General features: G+C 45.6%; 1 protein-coding gene across 8 annotated transcripts in view; it reads right to left on the bottom strand.

Moving 5' to 3' along the window:
- Positions 1-14,767, bottom strand: part of DENND5B (DENN domain containing 5B) — a 120,702-nt gene extending 105,935 nt beyond the window's left edge. For all 8 annotated transcript variants that reach the window (XM_054189158.1, XM_054189156.1, XM_054189159.1 and 5 more), the window contains exon 1: positions 14,550-14,767. In XM_054189158.1, coding sequence (XP_054045133.1) covers positions 14,550-14,661 — 112 coding nt within the window. In that variant the 5' untranslated portion in view covers positions 14,662-14,767. The remainder of the gene's footprint in view (positions 1-14,549) is intronic.
- Positions 14,768-18,175: the final 3,408 nt, after the last annotated feature.

An 18,175-nucleotide genomic window follows, 5' to 3' on the forward strand; every position in this document is an offset into this window, starting at 1 on the left:
TTTCAGGTGGAGAAAGTTCAGGGAAACAAAAAGGCTTAAATAACCCAGCCACTCAAACCCACACAAAACAGCTCTGCTACTGTTAGTGACGCAGAGAGGCATTTTAAAACGCTCACTTTAACATGGAATCACTTAAGCACTGCTTAGAAAAAATACGTAGAAGTAACATAAGAAAGAGAAACTGAGTCAGCAACGTTTATCCTTTTGATTTCCCCCCCTGCAACCCAAGCGTAGTCTTGGTTACCCAGGGGCTCATTAATGCACTCATCTATTACAAGCCTGCTGGAAGCATGGAGTGATGCCACTTTGGTATGAGCAGATTAATCAAGCGTGGATTGCCAACCTCCCACTGCACTGCAATGCAATGCCATCTCCTTCTAGGCCATTTCAGTGGACAGATTCAGCTGAATATTGCCATTTACTTCCAAGGCAACTCATAAACGCACAGTGATTAGCTATCCCTTGCAGTGCCTTTTACTGGAGTTACTCAAAATTTAATGCACTTAATACAGTTTTATGACTCCTTATGCATCATTAGCACTTTAATACATCAGAATGCAGTTCTAGGTTCTTAGCAACACTATCAGAAAGGTCAGAATAGCTTTTTAAAGCCATAAAGTATGAGGATGAGCTCGTTTGTTTTTAAATGTGGAAAGGGAGAAAGAGTAAGAAGGAAAAAGAAAGTAGAGAACCCCCTTCCCCAGCACATTCTGCTGCTGTATCTCCCATTCAGTGCGTTTTCCATAGACACGCCTCTTGGATGCAATAGCACAAACACAGTCAAGCTCCTACCTCCTTTCATTGAGCTCGAGGAAGGACTTGGACCAGCAAACAACCATCCTTTCTTTGCTATTTATTGCCAAACATAGCTTTGCTCCTACCGCCTGTTACCACATTGTAGGAGCTGTAGCAGAATTGCTCCCTTAACAAGTACTCTTCATTTGAGACTCAGAAGGAAAGACTAAAGCAGACGACACTAATACAGCTGTATGGTTTCACAGGTATGGGTGAAGAGAGCCAGGAGTTATGCGACAGGATGCCAGGACAGAAATCATGGTCCTCTCATCTACAGCTCCTTTTGCTCACACAAGCCTGTTAGCTCTGATCGTCCCTCCTTCCACCTCAGGACCACGAGTTACCCCTCATTCCCCGACCCACCAGATGGGCAGGAGGCGATGGACACTCTGCTCAGATCCCAGCTATGCAGCTGCCAATTAGCCTGCCAGGATACCCACGTGGAGGGGCCTCTCTCGCTTTACAAAGTGCCGTTGCTTTTCCTGCAGCCTTTGTATTATTGGAAAGTTAATTAGGATCTCTGTCTAGCTGCAGGGACTTCGCACACACAAAAAAGAAAAAAAAAAAACACCAAAGAAGTCCCATATCTTTCCAATTTCACCTCTGACAAAATTAAATTGACCTATGGGCTCAGAAGTTGGTAGATAAGGATACAGATTGTTTTGGGGCATTGGGTTTTTTGACTTTTTTTTATAAAAAAAGGAAACAGGTCTAGTGCGATCACATTATCCATCACACAAGCCTGAGTCTTGAGTGTGATAACACTACACTATTAACAACACAGATGGTCTCCTGCTTGGCGTCAACTTCGCTTTTGAGGTATTCAGTGCACCACGAGCAATCCTGGGAGACAGTCAGAAGTCACTGCCATGAAGCGCTGACAAAATATTAACCAATAACCGAAAACCATGACAGATTTTGAATTGCAAAGAGTTTTCAGCTTTTCACCACTATCAAATATGATACATCTTGGACACTCCACTGCAATAGTTGCTCTGAGCAATTCATTCTCAGCTCTAGGACAGACTGAAATCTGTGCCTTTTTCCCAGCTCCTGGAGACAAATGCCTCTTCAGTGCTACCACAGACCTGCAGGCAAGGAGCATGACTACATCCAGGCGCCAAGACAAAATGTTTTCTCACTCTTACTCCCGCCGAAAGCACAAGAGCTGAACTAATCAGGGCCCCCAGCCCCTGGGTCACAGCCAGGGCACCCGCGCCGAGGACCTCAGCTCTTTCTCACCTGCTGACCAGGACAAAGCAGGGCTGAGGGGTCCAAGCTCATTAAGGCAGAGTTTTCATGGGAAGTTCAGCCCGCATTAAGCTAGAGGGGGGGGAGTTGTTTTTTTTTCCTTTTAAAGTGTGTTAGACTGAGCAATTTTCAACAGAGCTCTTTCTTTCCCCTCCCAACTCACCACCCTGCAGGCCGCTCCAAGAAGAAAGAAAACAAAGACACAGGCATAGAAACGATAGTAAGTTATTAACCAGAACCGCTATTGTGCAAGTTAACATCTCCTATCACCATTCCCCTTTTGCTAAATACGACAGCAAACCACAGCTACAGCTGCCTCACCCTATGCAGATGTTCATATTTATACGGGGAAAAATGATTACTTAATAGCATTCCTTACACTGGGATTCTTTAGATCTTAGTCATTCCTCAATTTGACATGGAAACACTAGACTACACATCCCTGCTTGAATTAAGGGACTCATACGGCATCTGCTATCACACTTGGTAAAGCCAGAAAGAGTCAACATATTTGCAAATTCTAGTCAGACAAACCTATCTTGAAAAGCGTCATCTTAGGAAAAGGCTAAACACCTAATTCATCTGTGCTGAATAGCTGCCATCCCGATTTCCAGAGATAGTCTCCCTTAATAAATACATAACAATAGTCATTAGAGACACAGGTTGACAGCCCGAAAAGGGGTGCATTTAGAGACACCACAGTACCATTCTTCCTGGCCTTGACATTCTTGAAGTGTTTACAAGAAAGAACAGCAGAACACACCCTTCAAAGCTCTATGACAGAGCATACATCCACCATCAGTTGTTTTATAAAGCATCCGCCTGTTTTTAAGCCTTGGGAGTCATGACCAGCCATTTCATCTGCACATGATTACACAAAATTTTAGGGGGCTGGGTGGTTTGGGTTTTTTTGTTTGTTTGTTTTCTGTTGGTTTGGGGGTTTGAGGTTTTTTGTTATTTTTGGGGGGGTTCTTTTTTGTTTGTTTTGGTGGTGTTGTTTGTTTGTTTTAATAAAATGTGAGAATTCTGCCCCAAATACTTGGTGCTGTGTGCTTACAAATTGTTATACTGAAAGAATAAACAAAATGAGAAGGCACAATATCTACTTTACAAAAAGTCCCATCCTAGAAACTGTGCAACAGACCTTTGTCTCCCCCACATCAGCCAGCATCTCAGCCGAGAGAAAACCTATGTTAACAGAGCTGTTGTTTTGTTTTTAAGCATAAAATTGTTCTTAATTTTAAATTCATGTCAGAGTATTGCGCAGCATAAAGCAAACAAGAATACCAAGTGGGAATACTGATGGAAAAATAGTATTGCGTGTATAACTAACTAATCAGCAAATCCTCTCCTCCCTCACCAATGGAAAGCCAAATATTTACTCAATTGTTTATTGCATTCTTTGCTCAAATACTTCATAGTTTGAATTTAAAAAAATAAATGTCAATTCTCTTTCCTGAGCATCTCACGGGAGACCAGAGGGCCCACCAGAACATATTCACACCATCTGACTGGACTCATCTCAGCAGCAACCTGGACAAAAAGCAGGAGAGGTGGGCTCCTAAATCAGGGATTTGGACCCTCCAGACAGTCCCCAGGCCAGTGAGATCCTGGAGAACCAGAACCTGTCAGACACCAAAAATCAGCGTAAGCAATACGTTTTTGGACCTTGGCAGCATCCTCCTCTCCCAGCAGGCTCCAGCTGCATCCTGAACATCAGTCAAAGCAAACTGCTTGGCCCATTTGATCAATATTTCATTGAGAAATTACCAGTTAAGAGAGCAGCGCTTGGTTTCATCATTTCATTACAAAGAGCTCAGCTCTCTTGTCTTTCAGTCACAAGAGACCGGAAGCCCCTCTTACACCTTGGGCAGCCCCGTGTAAGGAGCATCCGTGGTGACACTCGCTTTTCCCTTGTAACTATAGCTACTGCTAACGCAGGTAACATTGCGTTACACCGCATGCCACCGCATGCCAATCAGTTTGTATGTGAAAATAGCTATGCATGGAAATGAGCATAGGTTTATAGAGATGCTAAGGGGAAAATGCAAATTTATACAAATAATTTCAGTCATCCATGAAAAGCAGCAGCCACTACACACCCGTGACAGTTGAGCTTTGCCTTTTTTCTCTTTTTTTAATCCTGTCATTGTTTACACAGAATGGTGTTTCAGATTAAGCCCCCTTACCCTTCCACATGTTAGTCTTTAACATGACAAGAGAATACCAAGAAGGGGGTGGACAGAGGATTCTTCTAGCTTTCATGCTGTACAACCTACCACTCACACAGCTTCAAAGCACAATTTGACTCCATTTGCTATACAGCTTGTTTAAAAAAAAAAAAAAAAATTGCTACTAGGCCCCAGAATTATTATTGCAACTTGATTAATAAAATGACTGTAAAACAAAGCCATGTTCATGCTCCAAGGAGGGGGGATCGGGAATCTCACTCTCCAAGACTGACATATTTAAACACTGCCTCTGAACACAAAACAAGAACTGCTGACATTTTTGTATGAAATTGTGAAGGTTGTTTTCCAATGACAGAACAAGTTTTCTTTACAAATCCACCAAAACTGGACACCCCCAAACATTATATTCTACTAAGAGTTAATTTTTGTTCTATCACTCAAAGCAGGTCACTGAGATCTAGCAAAGTCCTTCTAGACTACACAGAGTATATATTAGCAGAGGAATACTCTTTCCATTTCACCCTTTAAGCATCCATTTGGATGTTTTGACATTATTTTTCATGGATTGGGTTGGTAGGTGGAAGAAACAAAAGCCCACACCTTGAAGGAGCATGGCTTCACATTTCCAGCCAGGCACCTTCATCAAGCCTAGGACGCCCTAATGAAAAAGCTCTCAGTTAAGATCCGATGATCAGACCACTGAGTAAAATAATCTTTGACTCCAAACAAGGAGCACAAATTGAATTGTTTATATTTTCATACTGGTAACAGAAGCTTCTTTTGTTCAATATATTCATTAATGACCTAGATGAGGGGACAGAGTGTATCCTCAGCAAGTTTGCTGATGATACCAAGCTGGGAGGGGTGGCCGACACTCCAGAGGGCCGTGCTGCCATCCAGCGTGACCTGGACAGGCTGGAGAGCTGGGCAGACAAGAACCTAATGAGGTTCAACAAAAGCTAGTGTAGGGTCCTGCACCTGGGAAGGAAGAATGCCAAACACCAGTATAGGTTAGGGGCAGACATGCTGGGAAGCAGCTCTGAGGAGAAGGACCTGGGGGTCCTAGTAGACAGCAAATTATCCATGAGCCAGCAGTGTGCCCTTGTCGCCAAGAAGGCCAATGGCATCCTGGGCTGCATAGGGAAGACTGTGGCCAGTAGGTCGAGGGAGGTCATTCTCCCCCTCTACTCTGCACTGGTGAGGCCACAACTGGAGTACTGTGTCCAGTTTTGGGCTCCCCAGTTCAAGAGGGACAGGGAACTACTGGAGCGAGTCCAGCGAAGGGCAACCAAGATGATTATGGGGCTGGAGCACCTCCCTTATGAGGAAAGGCTGAAAGAGCTGGGACTCTTTAGCCTGGAGAAGAGAAGGTTGAGGGGGGACCTGATTAATGTTTACAAGTATCTAAAGGGTGGGTTTAAGGAGGACGGAGCCAGGCTCTTTTCAGTGGTTCCTAGTGACAGGACAAGGGGCAATGGGCACAAGCTAGAACATAGGAAGTTCCGTTCAAATACACGGAAAAACTTCTTTACAGTGAGGGTGACAGAGCACTGGAACAGGCTGCCCAGGGAGGTTGTGGAGTCCCCTTCTCTGGAGATGGGTCTTTCAAGACCCGCCTGGATGCAGCCCTGAGGGATGTGCTTTAGGCAATCCTGCTCTAGCACGGGAGTTGGACCAGATGATCTCTAGAGGTCCCTTCCAACTCTGAAGATTCCGTGATTCCAGCCATGCCAGTATCTGACACCTCAGCAGTCTGTCACTCACTAAGTCATCTCCCCAGTATGTGTCTTTTATTGTGATGATCCATTACCATTTCTTCCCCCATTACTTTTGAGATTATTTATATTGCTAATATGACCAAAATATCACAGTGAAAGCTATTGTTTCCTGACAAAATTTGTTTTTCCTCAATGTAACTTTTCCTACCATACATATTTTTTTACTATTTTCTGTTCAAGAGGTAGATAAGGAAAAAAAAATGTAGGTTATTTACACTCACAAACTTTGTGGAGGTTATTCTGATTGCTACAGTTCCTCTCCATACAGACAAGGTATGGCTGAACAAGCTACTTGTAACCTTCTTCCCAGGTATGTAAGTGATCCTACACGATCTCAAATAGCACTAGCCAAACACCACAGCATTAATTGGATCAAAGTGCACATGCTGGTTTGTTTGGTTTTCTTTTTTCTCCCCCACTTCATTCATATTTCTTGTTGACTCCAACCCTCATTGCAGCAGATGAGCGGCTGTAGCGGGGAGCAGTGTGCCAGCCACGTATCCAGCATCAGCCCACGCAGGGGCTTTGCGGGCTGTACGTTTGCCAGCCTGTCTCAGGGACAAGCTGGCATCAAGGACAACTTGGTTAGTCCCTGACAAGCAGGTGAGAGAAGGCGGGCAAGAGAGCCCTGACACCCTTGTACTGGTGGCTTGCATTGCACCTTAGCCTCTCTTAAGCAGCTCGTGTTGGAGGTATTCCTCCGGCAAGCTCCGCACTGGCATTAGGAGAGCTGTGGGCAGGGCGTCAGGGCGCTGGCACAGCTCCTGCAGCCCTGGGAAATCGCTCTGGCGAGGACAGAAAAGCTTCACGGGCAAACAGCTGAGCAGAGAAATCAATACTACAGTCACGCACTGCCTTGAGCACTTCTGACGTATTTACGGTTTCTGCTCTCCCGTTTGCAGGAGGACGGGTATCGCTTTCCTCCAGATGCCGCCATCCTCTGGCACCGTCAGGAGCACCACGGATGTGGACATCGACACAGGAGCCTCTCCGCTGGCAACAGGGACCTTCAACATAGGCTCAAACCCACCATCTCTCATCACACTCCCCACCAAGACCCAGCGTCACGAGGCCTGATCCGGCACTGCCACGCTCTGCAAGACATTCACACGTTTTCCTTTCAGTGCCCCTCACCCCAGGCAGGTCCTGGGCTCCACCAGCCCCCGAGGCGGGTGGCTGCGGTGCCGGGGACCCCGGCTCTCCCTACCCACCGCACTGCTAAGCCATTGGGATGGGGCCAGCGGTGACTTCAAGCCCGACGCGCAGGAACAAGATTAGGGTTGGATTTAGGTCATTCTTATAACGGACAGCAGCTCAGCCACTCTGCCTGCCAGCAATTCGATTAACTACTGCGGCTGACACTATGTGAAGGAAAAAGGCTACCTACCACAATGTTACCAGACTGGTTACTAGGATTTTCACTGAAAAAAACCCCTCACGTACACACTGACACTGTCATCTTCTGTGCTACTGCAACGGCCACTTGCAGTGCAACAGCCTCTGGGAGTATAAGAGGGTTTAGTCTTTTTAAGTGGAAATTAAAACAGCAGCTTATCTGGCAAAAAAAGTACAAGAAATTCTCTTTGGTTGAGCATTAAGCGAGTCAGTGCTATTCATAGGAATAATGATGTTTTTCCAACGCAATCAATACCTTATTTTCAAAGGAATACAGTAGAAAAGTCTTAGATGAAGGCAAATGTGTAACAAACCAGTCACACCAGGGCTGGGGGAGCATTTAAATCCAGTGTGTCTCTGGCATACATAGAGAATGAAAGTGCTATTACTAAAGTATAATAATACCTCACAGGCATTAACAATTCCACAAATGGTCTGTTATCCAAGAAAGCAAGAGAGTTACTCCTTATTAAAGGTTATTGTAACTGGAGATGAAACTTGTCAATAATATTGACAATTCTTTATAAAAAGCCCTGTTTCCTTTGACTGCAGAAATCCTCCTACAGGAGGTAAGTCTTTAATGTATAATTCAGAAATCTATTAAAAATATATATATATATCTGTTGTGGTGTTACAATAGAATTCCATTTCTCCCTAGTAGCAAAAAAATAATAATACATGTTTAAGAATAAACCATTACAGCAACTATCCGTGCCACCACCTATAAAGAGGCAGAAGAGAGCAGAAACATTCTTTCTCTTTCAGCATTGAGTTGAGGTTGCACTGAAGCAGGGATTATCTCCGTACTCCCTTTATCTAGAAACACAACACTTATGCAGACTAAGATCAAAAGGTTGGTTTTCACATGAACAAAATATTAACCCGTCTTCGATTTTTATCAAACAGGTTTTCTAAATATATACCCAGTGTTTCCTTGTTTATTATGACAAGTTACAAAAAAAAAAAACCAAGTTACTTCAATAAGGCAGCTACTCCATCCAACACCCTCATCCATGGGACTTGCTTATTCCAGCCATAAAGTTGTAATATTTAGTGCTGCATTTCAGCATCACCTCTTAAGGGGGGCAGGAGAAATGCTTGAGTCCCATCCCTCCCACAAACCCTGTAACAATCAGAAATCCTAAGCAATCTACTACAACTGCTTCTGAGGAGCAAGTTAAATTTTGTTAAGTTGTACGGCATAAGCCATCTTCTCCTCTACCTGTATGACTCTGGTCTACATCCAGGTTACTTAACCTGGACAATCCCTTCAAAAATTCTTTGTGCAACTCTGGACTGTACTTAAAAATGGAGAGCAAAACTCCGGTAGACCACTTTTCATTTGTGGCAACTGAGTAAGTCATGAACAGGAACCGCAACTGTTCAGATATTCCTTGGTCTAGGGAAATTTCTCAGTGTATTTCCAGTAAACTAGGAGAAAACCCAATTACTTATTTTCAGAAAGACCATGCACATTAGAAATTCTATCACTGTAGTAATGCTACCAAGTTCTCTAGTACTGCAGGGTGACTTGGCACAAAGGAAGTATGATGGAGAACCGTGCCGGCTGCAGGGAGACTCTGCAAGGTGTGAGCACTCAGGCGCCAATCTCACATAATGATGAAAAAAAGTCTTTTAGGTTTCTAAAAATAAGAGCCTACTAGATAAGAAGCACAGCTAGCCAGACTGCAACATGCCCTGCTTGGTTTTCAACGTTATGAAGTGAAGCAATATTCTGTTGGGGGAAAAATTAATTACCAATATCTGGATTATATTATCCTATATCTGGATATCCAACATAAGAAGGACATGGACCCATTGGAGCAGGTCCAGAGGACGGCCACAAAGATGATCAGAGGGCTGGAGCCTCTCCTATGAAGACAGGCTGAAAGAATTGGGATTGATCAGCCTGGAGAAGAGAAGGCTCTGGGGAGACCTTATAGTGGCCTTCCAGTACCTAAAGGGGGCCTACAGGAAAGATGGGGAGGGACTCTTGATCAGGGAGCGGAGCAATAGGACAAGAGGTAACAGTTTTAAACTGAAAGAGGGTAGATTTAGATATCAGGAAGAAATTCTTTACTGTGAGGGTGCTGAGGCACTGGAACAGGTTGCCCAGGGAAGCTGTGGATGCCCCATCCCTGGGAGTGTTCAAGGCCAGGCTGGATGTGGCTTTGAGCAGCCTGGTCTAGTGGGAGGTGTCCCTGCCCATGGCAGGGGGGTTGGAACTAGATGATGTGTAAGGTCCCTTCCAACCCAAACCATTCTATGGTTCTATTGTATTTGTAGGGAAACAGCATGAGGTAGAAGTAGTGTTTATTTTCCCCAAGACACTCAACATTCCCAATGAGCGTAACCAGCAAGCACTATCAGCTTTGCTAAAAATAAAAAATAAAAAAAAAAAATCAAGCTTAGAAGTAGAGTAATTAAGCTTTATACAGCTTTAAAGTAGGCATTGAACCAGGACAGTAATAGTGAATCTTTATGCAATGGCCAAAACTGGGCAGTGCAAAATATGTTGCTAGACAAGATACAATAACTAGAACATCTCCTCACTATAAGCATAGTCTTGAGATAGTATTTTATGGTTTATGTGTGGGGTAAAAAGCTATAAAACTTTTCATTTCACACAGCACAACTGTTTCACACATACCACAACTCCACCAATATTCACATTCTGAGACGCAGAAGGCATGATACAACGTGGTCCTTCAGGCCCCAGTTCCCTTGCTGGCTCACTGCATCCTCTCTCCCTCCAAATCGCTCCAGCAACAGCATCCTCAGTGGAGCACAGACCAGTCCTTCCACTTGGGAACAAAACACTCATCCCTAATTCTCTTTCTACTTTCCTCCAGAGCACTAAATTACTTCCCCAATGAAAGATACTTCATTTTCTTTTTAATTGAGTCATATGTGTTCTGAATTCTCTAAATTGCAGTTTGTGACACGGTAACAAGATGCTACAAAATTTAACATGCTCCCAAAGAAAAACGTAAAAGCTGCTGCAGCCAGAAGAATCTTGTGCCTTGCACACATACTTACAAAAGTCATATAGTATGACAAAATATGTAATAGAAACAATTTAATGAACAATTAGGGTTTTTTGTTTAAGCTAATGTTAAATATTTACTATAATGAGTAAGTATTATTTACTATAATTCATCTAAGCACATGCAATTCCAAGGCTGATGGTTGCAAAATGGCTTTACCTGAAAGAAGTAGGCATGAAGATGAAAGCGAACTGAAATGTATTTCCATCAGCCCTGAACAGGAGAGAAAAGCTCCCGTCATCCTATTTTAGTGGAGTTCAACAGGGCACAGAAACCAATACTGAAAATTTCATGCTTTTCAAGATATTTCACATCAAATGCACTGCTTTTCTTTTCTGACCTCTCCAACTATGAAGTGACAAGAAATCCTTAAATAATTTCCTCTCTCAAGTCCCTAGAAGATTTTTTTTTCCCCTCCCATCCTTGACGGAGAGCTTTGTGATAGTGTCAACAGCGTTTTGACAGCACTATAATCCATACACCACTTTGCTGCATGCCTGGGTATGCCACCAAGTTAAGCAATAGGTAAACTGCTTTTTATTTTTCAAAATTAATTCACTTAAAAATGCCAAATGAATCCATTTGAAAAGCCAGCTGTGGAGCAATTTCCTAATAAAATAAGTAAATTTAAAAAAAAATTAGGAAAATCTGTACCAGAAAATAGCAAACATGCAAGAGAAGAAAAAAAAACAAACCCACCCAAAAACGAAAAAGCAAAGTAATACATTTGCATGGTGGAAAATTCTCATCTAACAAATTTATTTTAAGCACTGAGCATCCACAGGAACAAGAATTATCAAGCAAGTCACTCTTCCCTAGAAGCACAACAAGACTTTCTACAACTTCAAAATCTTGACTTTATTTAATTTTGTGAACAGACCTAACAACCCTACAACAAGAATTTAAAAATTAATTCTTCACCCTGCCTCTGAGAGCGTCATTGAAACATTCCACTTCTTGCCTGATGCATTAGGTTAGGTTTTTTGGTGTGTTGGTTTTTTTCATTGGTCTAGTGTTTTTTTGGTTTTTCGTTTGTTTGTGTGGGGTTTTTGTTGTTGGTTTTTTTACTGCAGAGGGTTTGTGCTGTAAGAGATTTTAGGCTTAAACCATCAGGCACGGGGGTAGGTCCTAGGCTGTCCCCAGTGAAGGGAAGGTGCAGGTTGGGGAGCTCCAGATGACGCCAGAGCTGACTCATCGGCAGCTCCTCAGCACGCCACGTGCCTCAGCGAGGTGTCTGTGCCTCAGCTCGTCACCAGCGAGCCCATCTGGAAGCTGAAAATCCCTCGAGGATTTGTAACTTCTGCTGCTCCGTTCAGAGGAGATGCCCTGGGGCCTGCAGGGAGGCAGAGGAGCTCCTTGGAGCTCCTCGGAGCTCCTCTCATCTCCTCATGCTCCTCTCGTGCTCAGCCCTAGCACAGCTCCGTTCAGCCAGACTTTGCTTGAGCAAGGCGCTTTGTGTACACTAGCTACTAAGGGACTCGCAGGTTTGGAGATAAGCAGGTTCTTAATTACTTTTTTTGCTAAATTGGGGATGATCCGTGTGGCGGCTTAAGTCGCAGCAACTTTTCCTTGACGCTGTGACTTACCTCAACCACCTCCTTTCGCACAAGGCTAGCAAGGTGGAAAGCTATCACAGCTACATAATTCAATACTGAAAGAGCAGGATCATTTCTTTCTACAAAATGTTGTAAGAGCATTTTCAGGAAGAAATAGCCTTCATTTGTGGGTTTCCTGTGATACAATAGACTTTCTGTTCCCTCAAGCATCTTTCTCCCCACCTATTCCGGTAATGAATTCAATCCTAGTAGCTTGGTTTTTGAAACCTGTGACACAGATGCCAATGGTGGCATTAATACTCCCCAAGCTTTAACAGAACATGTTTAACAGAAATGTTTTCCCAGCTACATCTAAAACTAGAGTGAATTTTTCCACGGCTGTGTTGTATTTGTGGCTTGCAGCACTCCCTGTTCCTCCCTAACATTTCCAACTGCTGAGCTCCCAGCTGATAGCAGAAAGCTTTTGTCACGAGTCCCTAAAAATATAACATTGCTCAGTGGCAATACTAAGTCCCATCATATTTCTGTTACTCCACTTCTTCCTCTATCATATCCCAACCCTCCTGGGTATTGAGAATACCTCCCAGATTGGCATTACCAATATTTTGTGTATGCTCAAACCATACTGCTGGACCTTGCCTAGTTTAAACCAGTTACAAAGACATTTCTACTTGTTATTTCCTATTAGGGAGGGCTGGGGCGTAGGGAGAAAATAAAAAAAGAAGCCCCACTTGCTATAAAAACAACTACTTGTGGTAATTTCACTTTGAATTATTCATGGTTTCATTATATTTTACAAATGGGCACATCCCAGATGTGCCAAAATGTTTTTCTTTTACTGAAAAATGAAGAGGGAGACTTCCTTTAGCTTTGAAATCTGCTTAGTGTTGCTGGAGCAGTTCAGCTAAACCTACTGAATGACCATAAAAGATGAGCCCTGCAGCCGAGCCACTACACTGCACGAAGCCACCACGCTCAGCCTGTCCTTGAGCAGTGCTCCCCAAGAACACGCCTGCGCATCTCGCTGGCAAACGGAGCAGAAATCAGCAAAAGACAAGTTTTAAAGTCTGGGTACTCATCAGGGAAGGCACAGCTTGCCAGCTGCTTTAAAAATAGTATCTTTTCAGATACAAGAGTTAGAGATGACTCAAAGTTTGAGTAGCTGAAACCCCAATAGGTCATACTATGCAAATCAAACCCTGCACACCATCAGCTGGGAGGATGGCTCACGAGCCAGGAGTTTTCTACTAAAAGCAGCAAAACTGAAAACATCCAATTGCGGTCACTAGTACAAATGAAAAAGCAAACACAGATTAAAGAACATTTGGCTAATGCTTCAATTTGGAGATCCTGGGGCTACCTCCAGTGCGTGCTCACCGCAAAAGATTTAGGTACCCTATTTTAAGATAAAGCTCCGTGGAGCGTCAGGTGCGTGTACCCACCCTTTTTACAGGTGACAAAAATATGGACTTCAACCAGGGTTCATCGATCTACAGTGATGTAGATCATCAAGTCTTTCTCTTACACAACCAGAAGGCGCCGTACTTCCTGATGCAATAGCAGCGGAGACCTCGCCAGGACCCCATCGCCAGGCAGAGGTGCCCACTGTGACAGCGACAGCTGCCTTCAACTTCAGTCACATACAGCTCATTCGCCTGCAGTGCGAACGCATAGGAACGGTCAAACGCCTGTGCTTTCAAACTCGCAACTCAGTGAGGAAACACTTAGCTTCCATGCAATTAAGCCCCGCTATCAATTGTATGTGTAAAACCGGATTTAAACAGTTCCTTTTATTTAAACACAAGTGACATCTAGGAAGCAATACTGCCTTTTCCCAACATGATCGGCTCAAATCCAGCCATGAACCCTCCAAAAATAAATATTTCAGAAAACGCATTAGATCCCCTAGTGATAATTATGGTCTTTGATTCTGTAACATTTTTTAGGGGTGGAGAGGGAAGGGAGGATGCAGGAAGACTATTTCTGCATAGACATAAGATGTGAATAAAGCAGCGTAATTAAAAATGCGATTCCATTAATCTGTTCAGTCCTTCCCAGATCCCACCCTCCCTTTCCAGCGCAAACAGGGAAGAAAACGCATCTGCCCCGACAGAAAGCTCGGTCAGACGGCTCCCTTCGATTCCGTACCCCTCGGCACCCTTCTCCCGTCAGTCGCACCCCGCCGGCCGCGGCTGAGCCGCTGCACCCCGCCGCGGCGGGGGGGGCGAGGGCTGCCTTCCCCCTTCCACCATCAGGGACCGGGGCCAACGGCGGGGGAGGGCGCATCCCGGCGGCTGGACAAACGCCCCCCGCCGCCCTTCGGGGGATGCTCCACCAGCTCCCCGGCGGATGCTTTATCCTTCAAAGTTGCTCCCTCCCGCCTCGGCTCTCCCCACCCCATCTCCCCCTCCTCAGGGAGGTGGGGGGGGGGGGGGGGCGGGGAGCGGACATTTTGAAGCCGCGGATCCCAAAAACCCGCAGCGGTGCGGGTAGGGGCGAGGCCTCCGCGGCGGCGGCACCGCCGCCGCTGCTCACCTGCCAGCTCGTCGGGCTCCAGCCCGCTCTCCGCGTCGATGCCGCACAGCACAAAGTAGTGGGCGAAGCGGCAGGGCGCCGCGCCGGGCCCGGGGCCGCCGCTCCCGCTCATCCCGCCGGCGGCAGCGGCGGTGACTCCCTGCGGCAGCGCGGCTCGGCGCGGCGGCGCGCCCGCGGTACGGTCACGGCGCGCCGCCCTCCATCCCCGGCGGTGCCGCGCAGGCCGCGGCGGGCGGGCGGCGGGTCCGGCGGTCGGTCGGCGAGCCGCCCCGCTGTCAGCTGAGTGGGGCGGAGAAGGCGGCGCCGCGCTGCCGGCCCGCCCCCGCGGGGCATTTAAACCCTGGGAGGCGGCGGAGGCGGCTTCCCCCGCCCCGCTCCGCTCCCCCGCGGGGGCCTCGACGGGGACATCTCCGGCCCTCACCGGGGTTTTGGGTGTGAGGGGTGCGGGAGTGCCCCGGGCGGCCTTGCGCCTCTGCGAGGTTTTGCCACAATAGGTGATTAAAGCTTCCTTCCCCCCGCGTCGTCACCGCCAAGGTGTGAGTAGGGGAGGTTGGCTTTTATTTAAATAAAACGTAAAAAATAGAGGATGTTGCCACTCGGCGGCCTGAAGCGCCGCAGCCAGAACGGGCCGAGCACCGGCCAGTGCCCGGGCTTGCGCTGTTATTCTGCGGGAATCCTGCTGGAGAAAATGGGGTTTTTCTTCTCCCGACCCGAAGGCTGAAACAACAACCACAACGCCCCCCCGCCCCAGTGAGGCTCTGCTGGCAGAGGAGAGCGGGGCTGAGGGGTGGCTTTTGTGTGGTCTCCATCCCTGCGCCGTGATGGATGTTAACCCTACGACGGTGACTTCCAGGAGGCAGAACTATTTCTTTGCTACATGCGCTCTGTTTGAAAGCAAAATCTCAAACGGTGCTTCATTCCCAGATATATATGAGATTTGATAACCACTCTGCCACGTCCAGAAAGAAAGCAGTATTGTTTTATTCCCGTTTCTAAAAACCCTCCCATCATTATTACCCCACGCCAAAGTACTGGCAGATCCGTTCAGGAGTGGCACCTGCTTTTAAAGAGACAGGGATGATTCTTTTCAAGTTTTGAGATTTTCTTCTCCAAACTGATGAGATCCCTGCTTATGTCGGATAATTCTGCTATCAGTACATTTTAGGAAGGTTGTTTGCAGAATGCAATATGCACTTCCATCCTTCTGTGTTTATCTGTTTACTAGTCTTGGTTCATGCAGCATGTAATAATTACAGTCTCATCCTTTGTTTACTGTGGACTGTTATGACCCCTTTCAATTATCTCTCAGCAGTATGAACTGCATTTTTTCTTTCTATAATTTACTTTTGTCCTTATTCAACAAGTGCCTTTGATAAGGAAATGCCTGCAAGGAACTTGATATTTCATCCAGCACTGGTCATTTTATGGAGGTATGTGGAATAACTGTTCCTTCCTACCTGGAGGCAACCTAGATCGGCATCTCTCTCTCCCTTCTTCCCTTTGAATCAACAAGTTTTATGCCCTTTTACCTCTCAGCTTCCTGCAGTGCTCTACTGAAAGCAGACGAGAACTAAATCAATTTCCCCACTTCCCAATATCCCAGGAAAAAAAAAAAAAAAAAAAGAGAGATGATGAGTCCTCTATCAGGATCACTGATTCTGGTGGTTGCAGCAGGTGGTATAACAAGCTGAACCTTGCTAGATCCACGTAGGAATTTGCCAGGAGACCAGTTATTTTCTCGACTTTGCACTGAGAGCTAGGTTGTTTTATTTAGTTAGGTTTGTTTATTAACTTGTATGTATTTGCTTATTCAGCTCTACGTCAGATGATAAGAGTTAAGTCAGCCTCTGAGTATCATTCAAAACTAATTGCTCTTAACCGTGGAGACAGTGGAGAAGTGCTGTCTTGTTCTTTTACTGTAGGCTGCTTCTTCAGAGGCCTGATGCATGGGTGTCTCCAGACAGTCCAAGATAGAGACTTCATCAGCCTCTCTAAAGGATGTATCAGTTGGGACTGCTTCTGAGATTAATCCAAAATCTAACACGATGGTCCTGACCTTTTTCCCTTGGGCACCAGGTGGTTCTAGGTTGCTTTGGTTTAGCTGTCTTCTGTACAGGACAGTATTTTTTTGCTTGAATGAAGTTCAGCGCACAGACACTTCAATCAATAAAATCAGTAGTACATATCGTGTTAAACAAGGGGATAAAGCACAACACGTGAGATTGCAGGTATAAAATGTAATAAATTCTCTCCTCTTCCTGAAACAGCTGTGAGGTTGAGCTCCCAGTCCTGTACGTACAGCTCCCACAAACACGTTTGCTGGAGTTTCATGGGGGCAGTGATTCCCCCTTCTAAGACAACTGATCTGGGCACAAACATCATCCCAATGAGGCCACTCAGCTCCTTTGCAGTGCCAGCAGACTTGGTGGTGCCAAGTGTGTCTGGGCTCCGGTAAGTCGTGTCACGTCCCTGGGCCTAGAATTTTCTCATCTAAGCCCCTCCATCTAAGTTCCAGTCTTTCCCTCCAAGCTGGTCTAGCTTTAAACACTGCACACTGCCTTTGGGTAGATCTTCTTCACTCTCCTGTTTTTTTTCCTCCATCCTGGCTCTCATCTGAATGAATCACTGACTTTTAAGAGATTTTATCAATGAAATTAGGCTTGAACGTTATCTCACTGGACAACAACATCAATTACAATCAAAAACTTCACAGCTCAGCTACAGGATTTTAGACCCTTTTCTTCCTGCCCAGTGGCAATACTTTTCTCTACTCCAGGAGGTGGGCTGGATACCCATTTACAGCTAAGTTTTCATTTTTCTTTCACTCTTCGGCTACGTTTATGTCAGCACAAAACAGATAGGAACACAACCAAGTCCATTGTAAGCTGCTTCCTTCTTCTATCTGGGTATAAACAACCGCTCCCAGGAGAAGGCGGCAGAGGCCTTTCCTTTGGCTGGAGCAAGCCTGCACAGCAGAGCAGAGTCAGCTGAGTTGCATTGGCTTCTAGCACCCAGGAGCACTTTGTGCCCACCCCATGCTCTGCTGTGCCATGAAGTCTTCCCACCTAGGGCGTGCAAGCGAAGTGCGATGGCACCTCTCTGTATCACGTGCCATTGCCTGATGCACACCATCTTATGATGTACAGCACAGAAAAGCACCGACGTATTCCCTCAGTACCCATAATTGCCTTTTCTCCATACTGAGATTTTTTGCGCTACATTTTTTTCCCAGTATCTAGGTATTTTGTTTGTCTTTTCACCGTCCAAAGCCACCCTGCACTGGTCACCAGTGCCTCTTTAGAGGGACTGGCCTGTTTTAGAGACAGACCAAACACTTCTGCTCTACTTGCAACATCAATTGCTTAAATTTCACAGCAATCACAGGCGAGTCCACAAAGGCACCGTGAAGCTTCTTGCAAGAGTGAAAGGATAATGAAGATGAGGCCCCAAAGCATCATGAACTGCTGCACATAGTCACTAATCTGCCAAATACCAGGGAAAAGTGTTTGTGCAGCCTGAGAAGAGGCAGTGACTGATAGGATTGTGCCGTGAGGCACATCTGGGATGATCAGAGGTAACTGGGTGGGATTACGAGTATCTTTTTCTTTCACCAACAAAGGGTGTTA

Source organism: Rissa tridactyla, chromosome 1 (genome assembly GCF_028500815.1).
Source record: "Rissa tridactyla isolate bRisTri1 chromosome 1, bRisTri1.patW.cur.20221130, whole genome shotgun sequence".
Lineage (NCBI taxonomy): Eukaryota > Metazoa > Chordata > Aves > Charadriiformes > Laridae > Rissa > Rissa tridactyla.